Below are 15506 nucleotides of genomic sequence, written 5' to 3'. Positions count from 1 at the left end.
GTCTGTAAACAATTGTTGGAAAAATGCACAAAGTAGATGTCCTAACCAACTTGCCAAAACCTGTAGTTAACATGACATCTGTGGAGTGGTTAAAACATTTGTTTTAAGGACTTCAACCTAAGTGTATGTAAACTTCTGACTTCACCTGTATAGAGGTGATTGGGTTGGGAAGGCACAGGAGTGAGTTTTGGACCCTTAACAATATTTGCAAAAAACCCCTGAAAAACCATAACCAGGTGTGGCTGCCCTCTGACTTACAGTACACACACACACACACACGCGCACGCGCACGCACACACGCACACGCACACGCACACACACACACACACACAGGCACACACACACACACACACACACACACACACACAGGCACACACACAGACACAGACACACAGACACACACACACACACAGGCACACACACACACTCACACACACAGGCACACACACACACACACACACACACACACACAGGCACACACACAGACACAGACACACAGACACACACACACACACACAGGCACACACACACAGGCACACACACACAGGCACACACACACACACACACACACACACAGGCACACACACACACACACACACATACACACACAGGCACACACACACACACACACACACACACACACACACACACACACACACACACACACCTTTGCCCCATGATGTAAGAGGTTAGAATGAATGTATCTAGTTCTCACACGTTGTTTCGTGAGCTTAGAGACAGCAGGATTGGGGGTGACTTAAGTCGACAGATCCTTAGATCCTCAGAGCCTTGCTGTGACCTGGGCTCTCACGTTAACATGCACCAGGACTCCAGACAAGAGGGATTTCAACTCATTTACTCATCTGCACTTAGTCAGATGAAACACTGTAGCCTAATGTACATTCACCACTATATATACCTCTAACTACCATACTGGCCATCCTGTACCTATTACGATCACTATCATGTTTTTATATCATGTTCTTTTACCACTATTTGCACTTCTGGTTAGATGCTAAACTGCATTTCATTGTCTGGTACTTGTACCAATGACAATAAAGTTGAATCTAATCTAATGTACAACAAATGGACCATGAGTCATAGTGGGTAAACATATCTACCTGAGTCTTGATTATCATGCGTAAGGTACAAAGGATCCATCTTGAACGCTCCAATAATATCAGCTCTTTTCTTCACCCTGCAGATAGAACAATATTTACAGTTTTCCTTTTCATACATATTTATATGAGTGTCGCCTACAAATGAAAAGGAACAGCACTGCATTGTTGATAAACATGGTTCTCTTATACAGTAGCTATGCAGTCTCACAACAGTGGTAATGGTCTGGCTTTCACCAACACTGCCTGGCTTTTCCCCAGCCTCACATCTCTGATAAGGCTGTTTGTAAACAATGCCATTGGGCCCCAGATAGGTCTGAGAATGACTTGCCTATACCTATGTTTTCACAATTACTACAACCAAAAAAATGAAGTGACATTTTGGGGTTAGGATGTTTTATCACTCCTTGATGAACGAATAAGAAATGGGGTGTGGGAGTGGTTCTTAGAATATCCTAATAACACAGCATATGATATCCAATTGGACTCAACCAGCATGAAATAAGGAAATTAGATCAAAAGTGAGCCCAGTAACATTTTCATCCGACAAAATCAAATGACGTTTATAATAAACCAATATACTGATGTACACAGCTGGCAAATTTATTTAGATTGATCAACTGACAGAATTATAGTTATAGTAATTTATTCAAGTGATATGACAACACATTAGCACGTAATTATCTACAGTATGTAACACATCAGCTACAAGAAAGGCGCAAGACTATTTAAGAGCATCTCAATATCTCCACTTCTATGAGCCATTTCCTGTGTGTCAGCTGATTTTGTCATGGTAACCCCGTGTGGAGTGGAGCAGTGTATAGTGAGCGCTCTCTCAACAGGAAGTGTAGGGTTTGTTTGTGGTGTGATGAGAGATAGGGCAGATGGGAGGCCTTATTTAAAGGATGATTCAGGTGTTCTGTTGGTACAGGGGGTGGCTGTGTTTGAATGGAGTTAGGGGAGTTATTGTACACACAGAATCGGCATACCCCATGACAGAGAGATTAGAGAGGATGTCCCTTGATCTGTGTAACTACCATAAATACTTTCCAATGAAACATCCCTGGGAGAACTGTCTGAAAAGAAGCCATCCGGTGCCCAAACAGGAAACACTTTGTTATCCAGTACCTTGAAGGGGGCTATATATAATGAATGGAACACTTTCATAAACACATGCTTGTGTTGACATAGATCTTCGTAATATCTAAATGTGTACACAGTGTCTGTCAATCACAAAAGTCTGAAAGATAATTTGATAACTTACCACATTGTAGAGCAGTCAAAGTTGACCAGCAGCCATTTGTGCGGGTTGAAATTGAACGAGTCTGCATGCTAGAAATAAATCAGAGTTGCCTGTCTGAATAACAGCAATAAGAGTTACCTCGGAGTCTAAAGCAGAATAAAGCCACTCTCCAACATCACTGGATTTCTTAAACTGCAGCTGGGCTAACACAACCGAAAATGTCATTATTATTACCAAAGAGATATATATAGCAACATACTGAACACAGCATATCTCCACCTTGACAGCCTTCATTTGAAATGCAAAAGAGAGCGTACACAATAAAGACCCACAATAACTCTAAGCCAGCACCTTGGTTCATGAAAGGGAAACATCTCGTCTCATCTATTTGCCCACTATTGCTTTTCTAATATCCTTCCCATCTGCCTTCACAGACGCAATAAAAGCCCAGCAATAGAAGACAATATCAATCTGAGACTCGTGCCCAATACAATAGTTGCCATGCTGACTGATGCTGGGGGCCTGCCAATCAGTCATAACCTAGCAACAGACCCCTGCAGCAGAGAGGAGCTGGCGTGGCTGTCATTCAGAATAGGGGATAAAGGTCGGACCTCCTTAACAGCCGAGCCCATTCCCCCCCCCCCATCTTATTTGAACTTTTGTCTCTAATAAACAGTGGTATTTCTTTGAAAGGGAGAGCAGAGGCTTATCTAAAGGTCTGACGATGCCTCAGGAAATTACTTTACCCTTATCGGTGCTCTCTACAGTACGTGGCAAGCCGCTCCGCTGGAGAGCCGTAACGTCTCAAAGGCCGATTGATGCTTTCTAATTTCGCACTGATTGTTTGGCATATTACTCATTCTTGCACACTTCCCTGTTGACTTTTAAATTACTGTATTATCAAACACAAATGATGCATCATATGACCAGTTTAACTGCAAGTGTCCACTGTTTAACAGGGACAAACAAGCATGTGTGTTGGCTGAGGGCTGTCGTGCATGTCGTGTCGTTTCACTCACCTCAATTCCATTTAATAAAGGTCTGAATTCAGGGCAGATGAAGGCACTTCCTGCATACGCAGCATCAACGTGCATCCAGATTTTCTCTGCGTTGCCTGGGACAACAAACAAACGCATGTCACTTTAGAATCAGCATACAGAAACATACACAGTTAAAATCCTACAGCCTTTAAGGGCTGAAAATCGTACTTACATATGGGCCCAAGTTCAGTAAGGTGATCAAATGCACACGACGGAGTGGTCCCAAGAGTAGCACAAACCTAAAAGAAGGAATACAAAACGACAAACCATGGAATCCATGTAAACAATGTCTTCTGTGTTCTGGTCTACATGCAGATCGCACAAAACTGGACATGATAGTTTCATGGTAATCATATCTGAAAATGACAATTTCTCCTCTAAGTGTGACATGATTGTTGGTTTGGAGACTACCGTATCTTGTAATTATTCACTGACACTGATGTCTCTAAGCCTTTACGGGATATCTGTTAACGAGATCCATTTTTATTAGGTTTGTCAGAAGAGGCGATTAGAAACAACATTAACAGTTGTAAAGGCCTCAGGGCTCGTAATGAGCAACAGAGCAGAGGGGATGTCACTTGCAACTGTTGCCACGGTGAGTATGTACTATGCATTATGCGGATTTGGAACTGCTTTTTGTTCTATGCAATTTTGGAAAACCTGGATAACCATGTAGCTAATTCACAATGTAAAACAAATGGTGTGAAATCAGGATAAATATTATCATTACTTCTGATAAGGGGACAGCTAGGCTACTGTATTTGTCTGTCTCTATGCAATGTTGCCCGTTTACACCGGTGAAAGCCATACGATGTCTTACAAAAAAAGGGATGAGTCCAGCTGCCTTGTCTTCTTCCAGCATCTTCGTGAGCATCTCTCCCCGCATGGCAAACTTGTCATCCGTGGAAATCTTCTTCATTAACACTCCACCAATCAAACCCGCTCGTTCAACTGATGAATGAGCCTGTAATAAAAGTAGTAGATTTAGACACCTAGGTGACTCCAAAATAGCATAACATCATCACAATGGTCTAGTCGGTTATGCTTGTAGTATGTTAAATGTTTCTATTTGATCCTATTATCATGCCAAACAGTAACTTACATTGACCTCAGGTTGAAATGTAATGGTTAGATTCCAATCAGATGTACAACATCAAAGGACAGACATTGGGCATGGTGCTCATGAAGAGAGAGAAAAAAAAAATCTGTTTTCCTTGTAAAGGGCAGTGTCGCCCTCAGGCCAATCCTTAACCTAATCCCAGTCAGGTCAGAGCTAGCATAGCTCTGGTGCCTGACAGACCCTGCGTCATGCTCCATCACTAGGAGCTCCATCTCCAACACAGGAGTCGCTGATGATGGTGTCTTAGGATCTAGGTACTGTAGAATGATCTCGATGAAAACCTGGTGCAATAGCACCTGTGACCCCATGGACTCATCTTACTCACTCCCCCTTGTCCTCTCCTTGTAGTGCTGTGGAACTGTTGAATGTTTTCCTGTCCTCCTCCCTATGTGATTGTTCCTGACTGTACCTTCTGTCTTGTTTATGTGATTCTGTCTTGTATGTTGCAGAACAGGAACCTGCTACAAACCACGTTTTAACTGAGTCAGTCTAATTGTAACACATTTGAACATCTGCGATGTTACTTTTAATCTTTTCCTGTATAATAATCAATTCAATGGAAACATCTGGAAGGACTGATGAGGGGGGTTTCACAGCAGGCTGACCTGATCCGAGGTGTAGGCCACTAGTTTGGACATGATGTCTGCCTCTGGGCGCTCCGGGCAGGTGGCATGGACCTGTCTGATGATCCTGCAGCGGGCAGCCAAGAGGGCCACCAGAGTTGCCTCACTGGCCGTGCCCTGCGGGAGAAAAGGAGAACAGTAAGCAGGGTTCATTCTTGACATGGACTGGACTGCACTTATATAGCGCCTTTATCCAAAGCGCTCTGCAACAGCCTCTCATTCACCCATTCACACACCAATGGCGGCAAGCTACCGTGCAAGGCACCGGCCCGCTCACTGGGAGCAATTTGGGGTTCAGTGTCTTGCCCAAGGACACTTCGACATGTGGCCAGCCGGGGCTTGAACCGCCGATCTGCCAACCTTGCGATCATTAGACGACGGCTCTACCTCCTGCGCTACAGCGCTACAGCCGCCCCAGACATCAGTCTGGGTTTGTAAGCCAAGTTAGCCCTTTGCACTACTGCTGGTTGTGCACCCCTGGTCAATGTGATCACTCTGAAACCTTTGCACTGCTGATGTATACAATACTACCTTTGCACATACCTTATTATTGCACGTTGCACATACCTCTTTGATATAGCCTCTTTTATACATCTGTACATTGCATACTGTACATAAGCTACCTTAACTGTGCATAGCTCATAACTGTATATACCTCTAAACTACCGTACATGCCATTTTGTACCTATCACTATCATTGTCATGTTTTTATGTCATGTTCTTATATCACTATTTGCACTTCTGGTTAGATGCTAAACTGCATTTCGTTGTCTAGTACTTGTACTCTGCAATGACAATAACGTTGAATAAAGTTCAATCTAATCTACTGTACATGTATATAAACGGCATTTCGTTGTATTGTACTTGTACTCTGTGATGACAATAAAGTTGAATCTAATCTAATCTAATCTAATGTATATATACCTCCTCTGGTGTCATAGTCTTTAAACCACCCATTTCCATAGATACAGTGTGTGCCTTTTATTTATGCTGTATTACATAAGGTGATTCTGTGACAATGTGTCTTTGCATTCTGTAGGTGTACTGGTTATGTTAGCAGTGTACATTTTCATTCTAAAACACATTCATGTACATGTAAAGTGTCTGCCTGACAATATGTTGGAGCCACTTCGATGATGGTTTTCAAAGGACCCTTGTCCTAGCTGTGGCTATTCATATGCACACTCCTCTTGTGCATCAGCAAAGCCTATTGAGTCAGATTGTTGTGCTGTTAGAATCCCCTTTGATCACATCTGCAAGCCTGATAATAGATGTCCATATCTCTTCATCACTGAAAACCAGATCAGATGGGCTCGAGACAACCATGAGTCATGATACCACTAATGTTCGAGAGGATGGTTTGTGGCACAACAAATGTTGAGACTGCCCAAATTGAAACGTGACTTTTGAACTATTGGAAACATCGACTTTGATGAGACAATCAATGTGTGCTGATTCTGTATGCAGGGTAGGCCTGCAGGTGTCACTGACACTGGATCAAAAGGTTTTTCTTTTCATGGCTAATAATAACAATATAGTAAAAAATATATAATATTACTAATAATATATATATATTTTTTTTTTTAAACACAATACAAAACACTGAAAATATTCATTCTAATTGAAGGAGGGAATTTAATTAATTAACTGCCCTCAGAGCATGTGTGTCAGTAAACCTGCCCTCATTAGGCTTGCATCAAGTGAGAGGCCCATTTGTTGCCATAGTGAGGTGCACTTAAAAAGCACAGCAACAAAAACAACAAAGAAGGATGAGCCTCAGTCCTCCATGGCTTCAATGGAAGGGCCTGGAATGATCTGTCATCAGCGTGCTCTCTCATGCTCCACCACCCACACCCACCCACGGCTGCCTCAGCTGCCGCCTTGCTCCCTCCACAAACTAACCCCACACTCAGCTCTACTCAACGTGGAACACCTCCCCCACCATCACAGCCCAGCGCTGGGTGACATATTAAAAGGCAATTTCCTGCCCGTTTTTCTGGTGTTGTGAAAGAGAAGAAAAAATAAATAAATCAATGACAGACAAATTGCAGACAAATGTAGACTAGAGAGTGGTCAATTGCTTTTCCAAACACCGGCATTGTTTTCCTATAAAATATAATGACTGTGTACTTTGGGAGCTGCCCCTATTGAGTGTGTCCCCGTTTATAAATACCTGGGCAGTTGGTTTGACAATACTTGACATTCAGAAACCATACATGGAATATTTAGGGTGGGCTTCTTTTATAGGATTAGATTGTGCCTTTCCCTGAACAACAGAAAGCAGATTTCTGTGCAATCAACTTTCGTGCCAGTACCAAAATGCAGCAACCATTACTTTTAAATCTTTGGATGCTATTTACCATAGTTCCCTTCGCTTAATCACAGGTGATCGTTTAATTACTCATCATTGCATACTTTATAAAAAGGTTGGCTGGACCTCGTTAAAATCCTGTCGATTACTTCATTACTCCCTTTTTGTGTATAAAGCCCTACTGCATAAACTCCTGGCTTACCTAACCTCATTATTAACATTCTATAACATAAATGACCTAACCCGTTCTCACAATTGTTTCATTGGAGATTCCCCAGGTCTCCACCAAATGATGGTGTACTGCTGGAACATTCCACAGAAACATTTTCAGTTGGATGTTCTGGTGCTGCTTGGCTTAGGGTTAGGGTTTAATTTAGGGTGTTCATTGAGGACCTCCTTGGTGAAAGATATGATTGTTTCTCCTAACATTGTGGTTTTATATGCATTGAACTGTGTCGTATTATTTTGTGTTGTTTTGTTATTGTGTCAATATTATGGACAGGGTGCACCTGCAAAAGATGCCTTGTTCTCGGTGCGTTTCACCTGGATAAATAAAGGTTAAATAAACATAAAATAAATGTATGTAGGCTAGAGTGAATTGACAATGACACAATTGACAATTGTGCCTCTTTGTTATAGGTAGATAGTGTATTTACAGTGCCCTGTGCAATGGGACAGTTAGCTTGACAGATGTTTCTGGTGATGTTTTTTGTACAGGCATAAAAACAGCTGTCAATGTCTAATATTGATTCTAGGCTTTGCAATTGCCTTTGGAGTTTGCTATTGGTGTCTGTCAACATAGCCTAAACTAAACAAAACATAGCCTAAAAACCTTAGACCAAAGTCAACAGTTTAAGCTCATGTTCTCACGTGAAAGTCCGAATCAAGACCCAGAGCAAGTGGATGAGTTTGCAACATTTTTGCATAAATTATTTCTCTGATTTACGTTCTCACAGCCCTTTATGTAAACAAAGTAACATACGCAATCGAAGCAACAGACGTGGTAGTTGATTGGTCAGAAAAATTTAAAATTGCCTGTTCGTCCCACTCTTATCCAGATCAACACGCATGCGTTGTTGTTTTCCTATGGACAGCCTCGAGCAGCGTTCTCACCAAAAGCGAAGCGAAGCAAAGTGATGGATGCGTCGTTTCTAACCGGAGCGAAACCAGCGGAGCATCGGTCGGTTGTTTGCTCCGGGAGCAGTGGTGTAGTCTAGTTTTTTCTAGTGGGTATACTGTGATTTTGCACTCCCAGTCAGAGCGACACCTGTCCCGTAGCGACACCCCATAAGCACCACCACAGCCACACTCACTTATGCATACAGTATGCATCTACACCGGTGTTTGCTGCCTTGGGGGGGGGGGTGGCATGGACTGTACTTGTACATCAAGCTGCCTCACGCTACAGAAACAGGAGATAGGCTCCTGCCCCCTAAGGGCCGTTAGGCTCGAGAACCATCGGTTCTCAAGGCTACTTACTTATGTGGTTGTAGTATATTTCTGTAGTATGTATGATCTATGTATGAATATGTGGTATGTTTTAGACACACACACATGCCAGGGCATGCAGGGACACAGATGACCAGCAGGGACCTTTGGGGGTTGAGCAGGGACACACATGCACGCTGGCCCCTCCCCTCTGGAGGGGAAAGGGGAGAGAGGGACACAGAGAGCCCTCTTCCCACCCTGATGTCCATGGAGAACGCATGTAATGTATGAATCTGCCTGTAACTAATTAAAGTGTCTTAAACTAACTGTTCTTTGATTCATAATCAATAAGAATACACGACAGTAAATGGCGAGCCAGCCAGGAGTTTAATATAACTTAATTTACAGTATTGTGCGGACTCTTCAATTCGACGAAGAAGGCAGATTTTCTGCAGAAATCTCTCTCTAGTCGATTGGTGTGTTTAAAATAGGCTGTAAATCTCAGATAAGTTATAGTCAAAAGAATCTGTGTAACGGTAATCTTGTTGGAATAGAAGCAAACTTTTCATAATCTTTGAGGCGCTGGGTGGTGAGAGCCGGACTTGGAAGCCCGTTTTTTGTAAAATATAGTGTTTAATGGTAAGGTTTGTTTGTACGGTATTGGAATATCGTGTGTGTTTGTGTAAAATTCGGTGAGGTTGTGTTTATGTGTTGGAGTGTGGGTGGACTCGGTAGTCTGTTTTGTATTGTAGCAGTGAAGAACATATGAGCAGAGCTGTGGACGCCATTACTCTTTGTCTGTGTGAGAGGACGCCGTTGTGTGGGCGGCCATTTGCAGTGTGTCGGAGAGTCCATTCTTAGACGCCATTTTTATGAGGGAAACGTGACGCCATTTGCAGTGTGTCAGAGAGTCCATTCTTAGACGCCATTTTTCTTTGTCCTTGGGGAAGGACACACACAGGGGCCATCTTTGTGAGGGAAGCGTGAACGTAGAATATTTGAATGAGATAAATAGTGGTTTAACTGGATTGAAAGATATTGCTGTGTCGTGAAAAGTAATCGGTTAAAGAGATTGTTTTAAGCAGGCCCCAATACGGCCGTGGGCTTTCAAGAACAATAAAGCCCTTCCCTCTTTCTGCTTTGCAAAAAGCGCAGACACACAGTGGAACATTCCTTTAGAGGGGAGCCTGAGTTTGATGGATTTCAGTGCTCATCTCTTAAAGATAGCGATAAAACCATACAAATAGACTAGTATTGATAGAGAAAAGATAGAGATATAGTGAATTGATCTCGGGGTGTTTTAAATAGTTTAGAGTTACGGTTAAAACATTCATAGCCTTGGCTAAGAGTTGGCGCATGCGCAATCGATGCGCGTTAGCCGGAGCACAGCTCCATCTGCTGGTCGAAATACGACAATACATTTTAAAACACTAAATCCTCAGGGAGATACAGCTGAGGTCGATGAAACAGTCCGATACATTAATAAATAGATGGTTAAATGATTGTTCTATATTAAATTACTTTAATTAATTTAATTAATTACTTATCAGTTGAATTAATTATTCAGATCATTCATTTTCTGTTTCCCAAAACAATTGATTGATTCCATAAGTTTTAAATCAATGTATATGATGATATAGTGAATAATTCTAACTAATCATTTATTCCTTTCAAATAACAAGTCGATTTCCTTACAGATTGTAATGAATAATTAATCATTTTATTCCTTTCAAATAACAAGTCGATTTCCTTACAGATTGTAATGAATAATTAATCATTTTATTCCTTCCAAATGACAAGTCGATTTCTTTAAGTGTGTAATTAATAATTAATCATTCATTCTTTTCCAAATAACAAGTCGATTTCTCTACAGGTTATAATTAATATTTGTAATTTACATCTTTTATTTTAGTTAGGTCATTTCCACAGTGTTTGATTAAGGAATAGCAGAATAGTACATATTTGATAGGTGAGCAGTAAAAGGGTTTTTGTGGATCGGTGAATACTTAGGTGTGACCAGCTTTTGTGATTTAATAATTGTGTTGACCAGAACTGTAATTAGTATTGAATGAATAATTAAGTGACACATTCATAAACAATTAGGAAACACATTTAAGTATAAAGTACTTACACAGAGATTAGATTTAAGTTAATACTGCACTGACATACACAAGAGGCAAGTCTGTTATTCTGGAGTTGCAGGGTTTTTGTGGGGATGGTTAATACAGTTATATTGGACTAGCATTTGTTTAGCAAACAAGACAAAATAAGGTGGGTTGTAAGAAGCGTACACCTTATCTAATATAGAATATTGTCAGCATATTGAGCGAAGTAGAATGGGGTCGAATTCCACGAAGCTGTTAAAAGATATTAGTGAACATCGTGGAATGTTGGCTACGTTATCCCCTATGGCTGTAGTGGAAAAAATGAATCCTCTTGTTAGGGAAATTAGCAAAATGTCTACGAAATGGAATAGCCGTTGGGCATACATTGAACAGCCGTGGCCGAAAGAGGGCAGCATTAATTTACAATTAATTGCAACATTGGAGATACTTATCAATGGGCACAAAGCACATCAAAGAGGAAAGATTAGATCAGAGAAACGCAAGTTAGAGTTAGCTATTTTAGATCTATTTAAGGTAGAGGGACAGAAAATAGCTCAGTGTCCTGCCTCCAGTCCCCCTCCATATGCTAAGGCACTGGAGGATCATTCCCAGAAGAAGAAGAAGGAGCCAAGGGGAAAAGGGGACGACAGGAGTGACGAGGAAGATGACAGCGAAGATGGCAGTGCAGACTCAAGTGATGACGACAATGCAGATGGAGGCTACAACTCGCAGGTCAGGAAGATGATAGCCACAGCCGAAAGGAAAGGTGGGAGAAGACGCCCGGAGAAAGAGGGAGATTGTCACCGAATGTCATCAAATACATTAAAGAACTGTCCAGTGCTGATTCGGGGTAACAAGATGGAATATCATCCGTGGCATCATACAGATTTGTCTGAAGTGATCGAGAAACTCCCAGTTCTTCAAGAGGGAGGACATTCGTGGACGCGACAGGTCGACGTGATACTGACAGGAACGCAGGTCGCGATGGGAGACCTGAAAAGACTCTTAGCTTTTATTGCAGGATTGGATACAATGCAGGAAATATTGATGAAGGCGGGACTTCATAGATATATCAATACATCAGTTTATGATCCAGAGCTCTTCGCAGCAAACAGAGGCAGGCTGTGGAAAGCAATCAGAGAGACCTACCCTACTCACATTCACCCAGACAATATCATTGTGAAGCCACTGGGGGGGGATGAGAATCCCAGGGGTTATATTGCCCGTATGCACTCTCAATGGAGAAGTGTGACAGGGAAAGACGCTGAAGATAACCCCTTAGAAAAATCCATAATCAGGGAAAAAATACAAGAAGGGCTTCCTACCCCAGTTAAGGATAAGCTAGCAGAAGTGGTGGGGCTACGACACATGAACAAAGCTGTTTATATAGACCACGTGGCTCATCAAGTTGAGTTATATCGAAAGAACATTCAGATACAGAAGGCACGAGACGAAGAATCCCTCAGAATATTGACTCAGTTGCAATTGACTGAAAGCGAGAGAAACATAGAGGGAGTGCAGGCTTTAGCCCCACAGCAACAGCCACCTGGAGTGCAGACTGCTACTTACCAGTCCTACTCACAGGGGCCACAAGGGGGGTATCCTGCTACTTACCAGTCCTACCCACAGGGGCCACAAGGGGGGTATCCATACCCACAAGGGCCACCAGGGGTGCAAGCGGTTCCATACCAGATGTACACACAGCCTGGCCAAGGACCACCACCAGGGGGATGGACAGCAGCAGGGAAGGAGATGCTAGACCCATGCCAATGCGACCAGAATGGACATCTAGCCTGTGCCTGCTGCAACAGGCCCCAGGGGGGCGCAGGGGGGAGCCAAGGAGGAGGATATTGGCCCCCTACTACACCTGCTCCAGGAGTGATGAACCCTTACGGAGGCCCAGCAGCTGGCCTATAGGGGTGCCCGGAAGATCCGAGTGGGAGGTGCCAGCTGGTGGTGACACAGAAGCCTGAAGGCGCCACGCACCTCCCTATGTCTAGAGAATATGTGAAGACAATCGGATTTGAGGGAATTAAACAGCTGATTCCTACAACTGAGCTTGTAGACTTAGAGTACAAGGGACAGAGAGCAACTCTGTCAACACTTGTGTCAGAACACACGCCAACAGGGCTGCTAGGGAGAGATGCTCTATGCCAATTGAACTGTACAGTAAAATGCACACCTGACAGCGGTGTTCAGATTCCATCGACAGCCAGAGTGATTAAGCATAGAACAGACCTACAAGCTTTGCCTTTAAAGGGAGCTGATATAGAATATTGGGTTGATGGGTCTTGTTACGGGGTAGGAGAAACTTTGTGCGCTGGGTATTCCTTAGTTAAAGCACAGAATTCAAAGTTTATTGTAGAACAGGCTGAGGCAGTTCCTCAGCCTTGCTCGGCTCAGTTGGCTGAATTGATTGCCCTCACAGAAGCATGCAACTTGGGAACCGGACGGAGAGTGACAGTGTACACCGACTCTGCCTATGCACATAATGTTTGTCATTTTAATGGAGCTGTATGGAGGGGGCGGGGTTTTAAGAGAACTGATGGTACGCCTATACAGCATCACGCACAGATCATGAAGCTGTTACAAGCCATGATGAAGCCAAAGGAATTAGCTATAGTGAAGTGTGCCACACACAGGTCTGACTCATCACATGTCACACAAGGTAACAGGGCTGCAGAGGATGCAGCCAAAGCCATTACAGGAGCAGACAAGGCAGGTAAAGGTCTTCTGGTCACACATGAAAAGCAATTACAGGGCATGGTCACACTTGAGGATTTATTGATGTTACAGAGTAGAGTAACTACGTTAGACAAGAGCGTTTGGCTAGCAAGGGGGGCAAGTCAGGATGACACAGGTCTATGGAGGAATCATGAGGGGTTGGTTGTAGCACCCTCAGATTTATTAGGCATGTTAATACAGGAAGCTCATGGATTAGCACATGTGGCTAGGGGGGAGGTGAGACGCAAGATCACCAAGAAATATGGGTTTTGGAGTCCATATTTGATGGAACAGATTGACCATGCTTTAGGTCAATGTGGGGTCTGTTGGAGAAACAACATCAGAGTGGGTACACCAGTGGTGTCTGGGCATATCCCTACCCCAATAGGGCCACGGGTGGTGGACAGGGGGGTGGATGTACAGAGTAGGCAGGATGTTGTGCCAACAGGTGCCGAGGTCCCCAGAGAACCTGAGAAGGAGGAGCTACGAGGAGATGCTGTGGTGTTGCCAGAGCCAGTGGCAATGCCAGTGTTACAGCCAGTGACATTACCGGCAGTGCCTGAAACCGAGGGGACAGTGGAAAGCTGTCCAGATGCCAATGAACCAGAAACCAACGAAGCAGAGAGTGCTGACAGTCTGGAGGTCCAGCCTGGGAGTGTCCAAAGCCTGGACACCTGGGCTACTGGGGATGCTGGCGAGTGCCTGCACCATGCTTCAGATGATGCTGAGGGCGACTCCCCAGACCTTGATCAGCGTGGGAGGGGACCAGGCGGCTACCTGAACCTCAATGACACTGACGGACGACGACCAGTTAGGAAAAGATTAAAGACTATGAATAGGGGAGTGAAGCAGCAGATCAAAGGGAACGACGGGAATGGACAGCAGATGATAGCATGGCTGGAAACGGTCTTAGGGGCATGGGAAACTTATTTTGCTAAGACAGGAGCACCTATTATAGCAGACATGATTTTTGACTTTCTTAGGAGACAGGGCCTCATTGACTGTTTTTGGAAAATCAGTCACTCAGTCCACGTTAATGAACTTTTCAGAAGACTAGTCCTCACCTGAGGTGAAGATCTATGCATTAATGCATTCCCTTTGTCCTATGCTTACTGTTGGAGAATTATGTGTTATGATAACTGAATGTCATTATTTGTGTATTGTTTGTTTATTTCTATATCGTATGGGATTGATGTCAGTTGAGAAGTGATGTAGTGGTTATGCAAAGATAGGAAAGAGGTTCTGTTCCTAGCGCAACGAAAATGGAAGCAATCTGAGACAGCGGTAAAGGCTGTTCTCCAACTGGGTACAAGTGCTGGTAACCTCTGACCCCGACGCTTCAAGGACAAAGAAAACATCGGTCGTTGGAAGTTTCTGTATTGATTTGTGCATGATAAACTGTGTTTAGTTTAATTGTGATTGTTATTTTCAAATTTTTTTTTTTTTTTTTTTTTTTTTTAGTTTATGATATCTTTGGTTCCTAATACTGGTCCTGGGTTGGTCTGTGTTATTGTGCTTCTTGTGTTGTGTGTTGGTGTAGTTTTTCTGTCTGTTGTTGTTTATTTTTTAATTTTTAATTTTATTTTAAAAAAAAAAATTTTGGGATGTTTTGTGGGGTTTTGTGTTTTTGTTTTTGTTTTATGGTGGTTTAGTTTCGGAACACCCTCTGGGTGGTCCGAGGGGGGATGTGTAGTATATTTCTGTAGTATGTATGATCTATGTATGAATATGTGGTATGTTTTAGACACACACACATGCCAGGGCATGCAGGGACACAGATGACCAGCAGGGACC

General features: G+C 43.1%; 1 protein-coding gene across 1 annotated transcript in view; it reads right to left on the bottom strand.

The window, feature by feature from the left end:
• Positions 1-15506, bottom strand: part of ddc (dopa decarboxylase) — a 40425-nt gene that overhangs the window by 5156 nt on the left and 19763 nt on the right. The window contains exons 5-10 of the mRNA XM_080540332.1: positions 5127-5261; positions 4222-4365; positions 3574-3640; positions 3381-3475; positions 2383-2450; positions 1122-1198 (exon numbers count right to left, since the gene is read on the bottom strand). Coding sequence (XP_080396458.1) covers positions 1122-1198; positions 2383-2450; positions 3381-3475; positions 3574-3640; positions 4222-4365; positions 5127-5261 — 586 coding nt within the window. The remainder of the gene's footprint in view (positions 1-1121; positions 1199-2382; positions 2451-3380; positions 3476-3573; positions 3641-4221; positions 4366-5126; positions 5262-15506) is intronic.

Source organism: Nansenia antarctica, assembly GCF_963989245.1.
Source record: "Nansenia antarctica genome assembly, chromosome: 10".
NCBI classification, from domain to species: Eukaryota; Metazoa; Chordata; class Actinopteri; order Argentiniformes; family Microstomatidae; genus Nansenia; species Nansenia antarctica.
The sequence above is the reverse complement of the archived record's forward strand: the minus strand, read 5'-3'. Positions and strand labels throughout refer to the sequence as shown.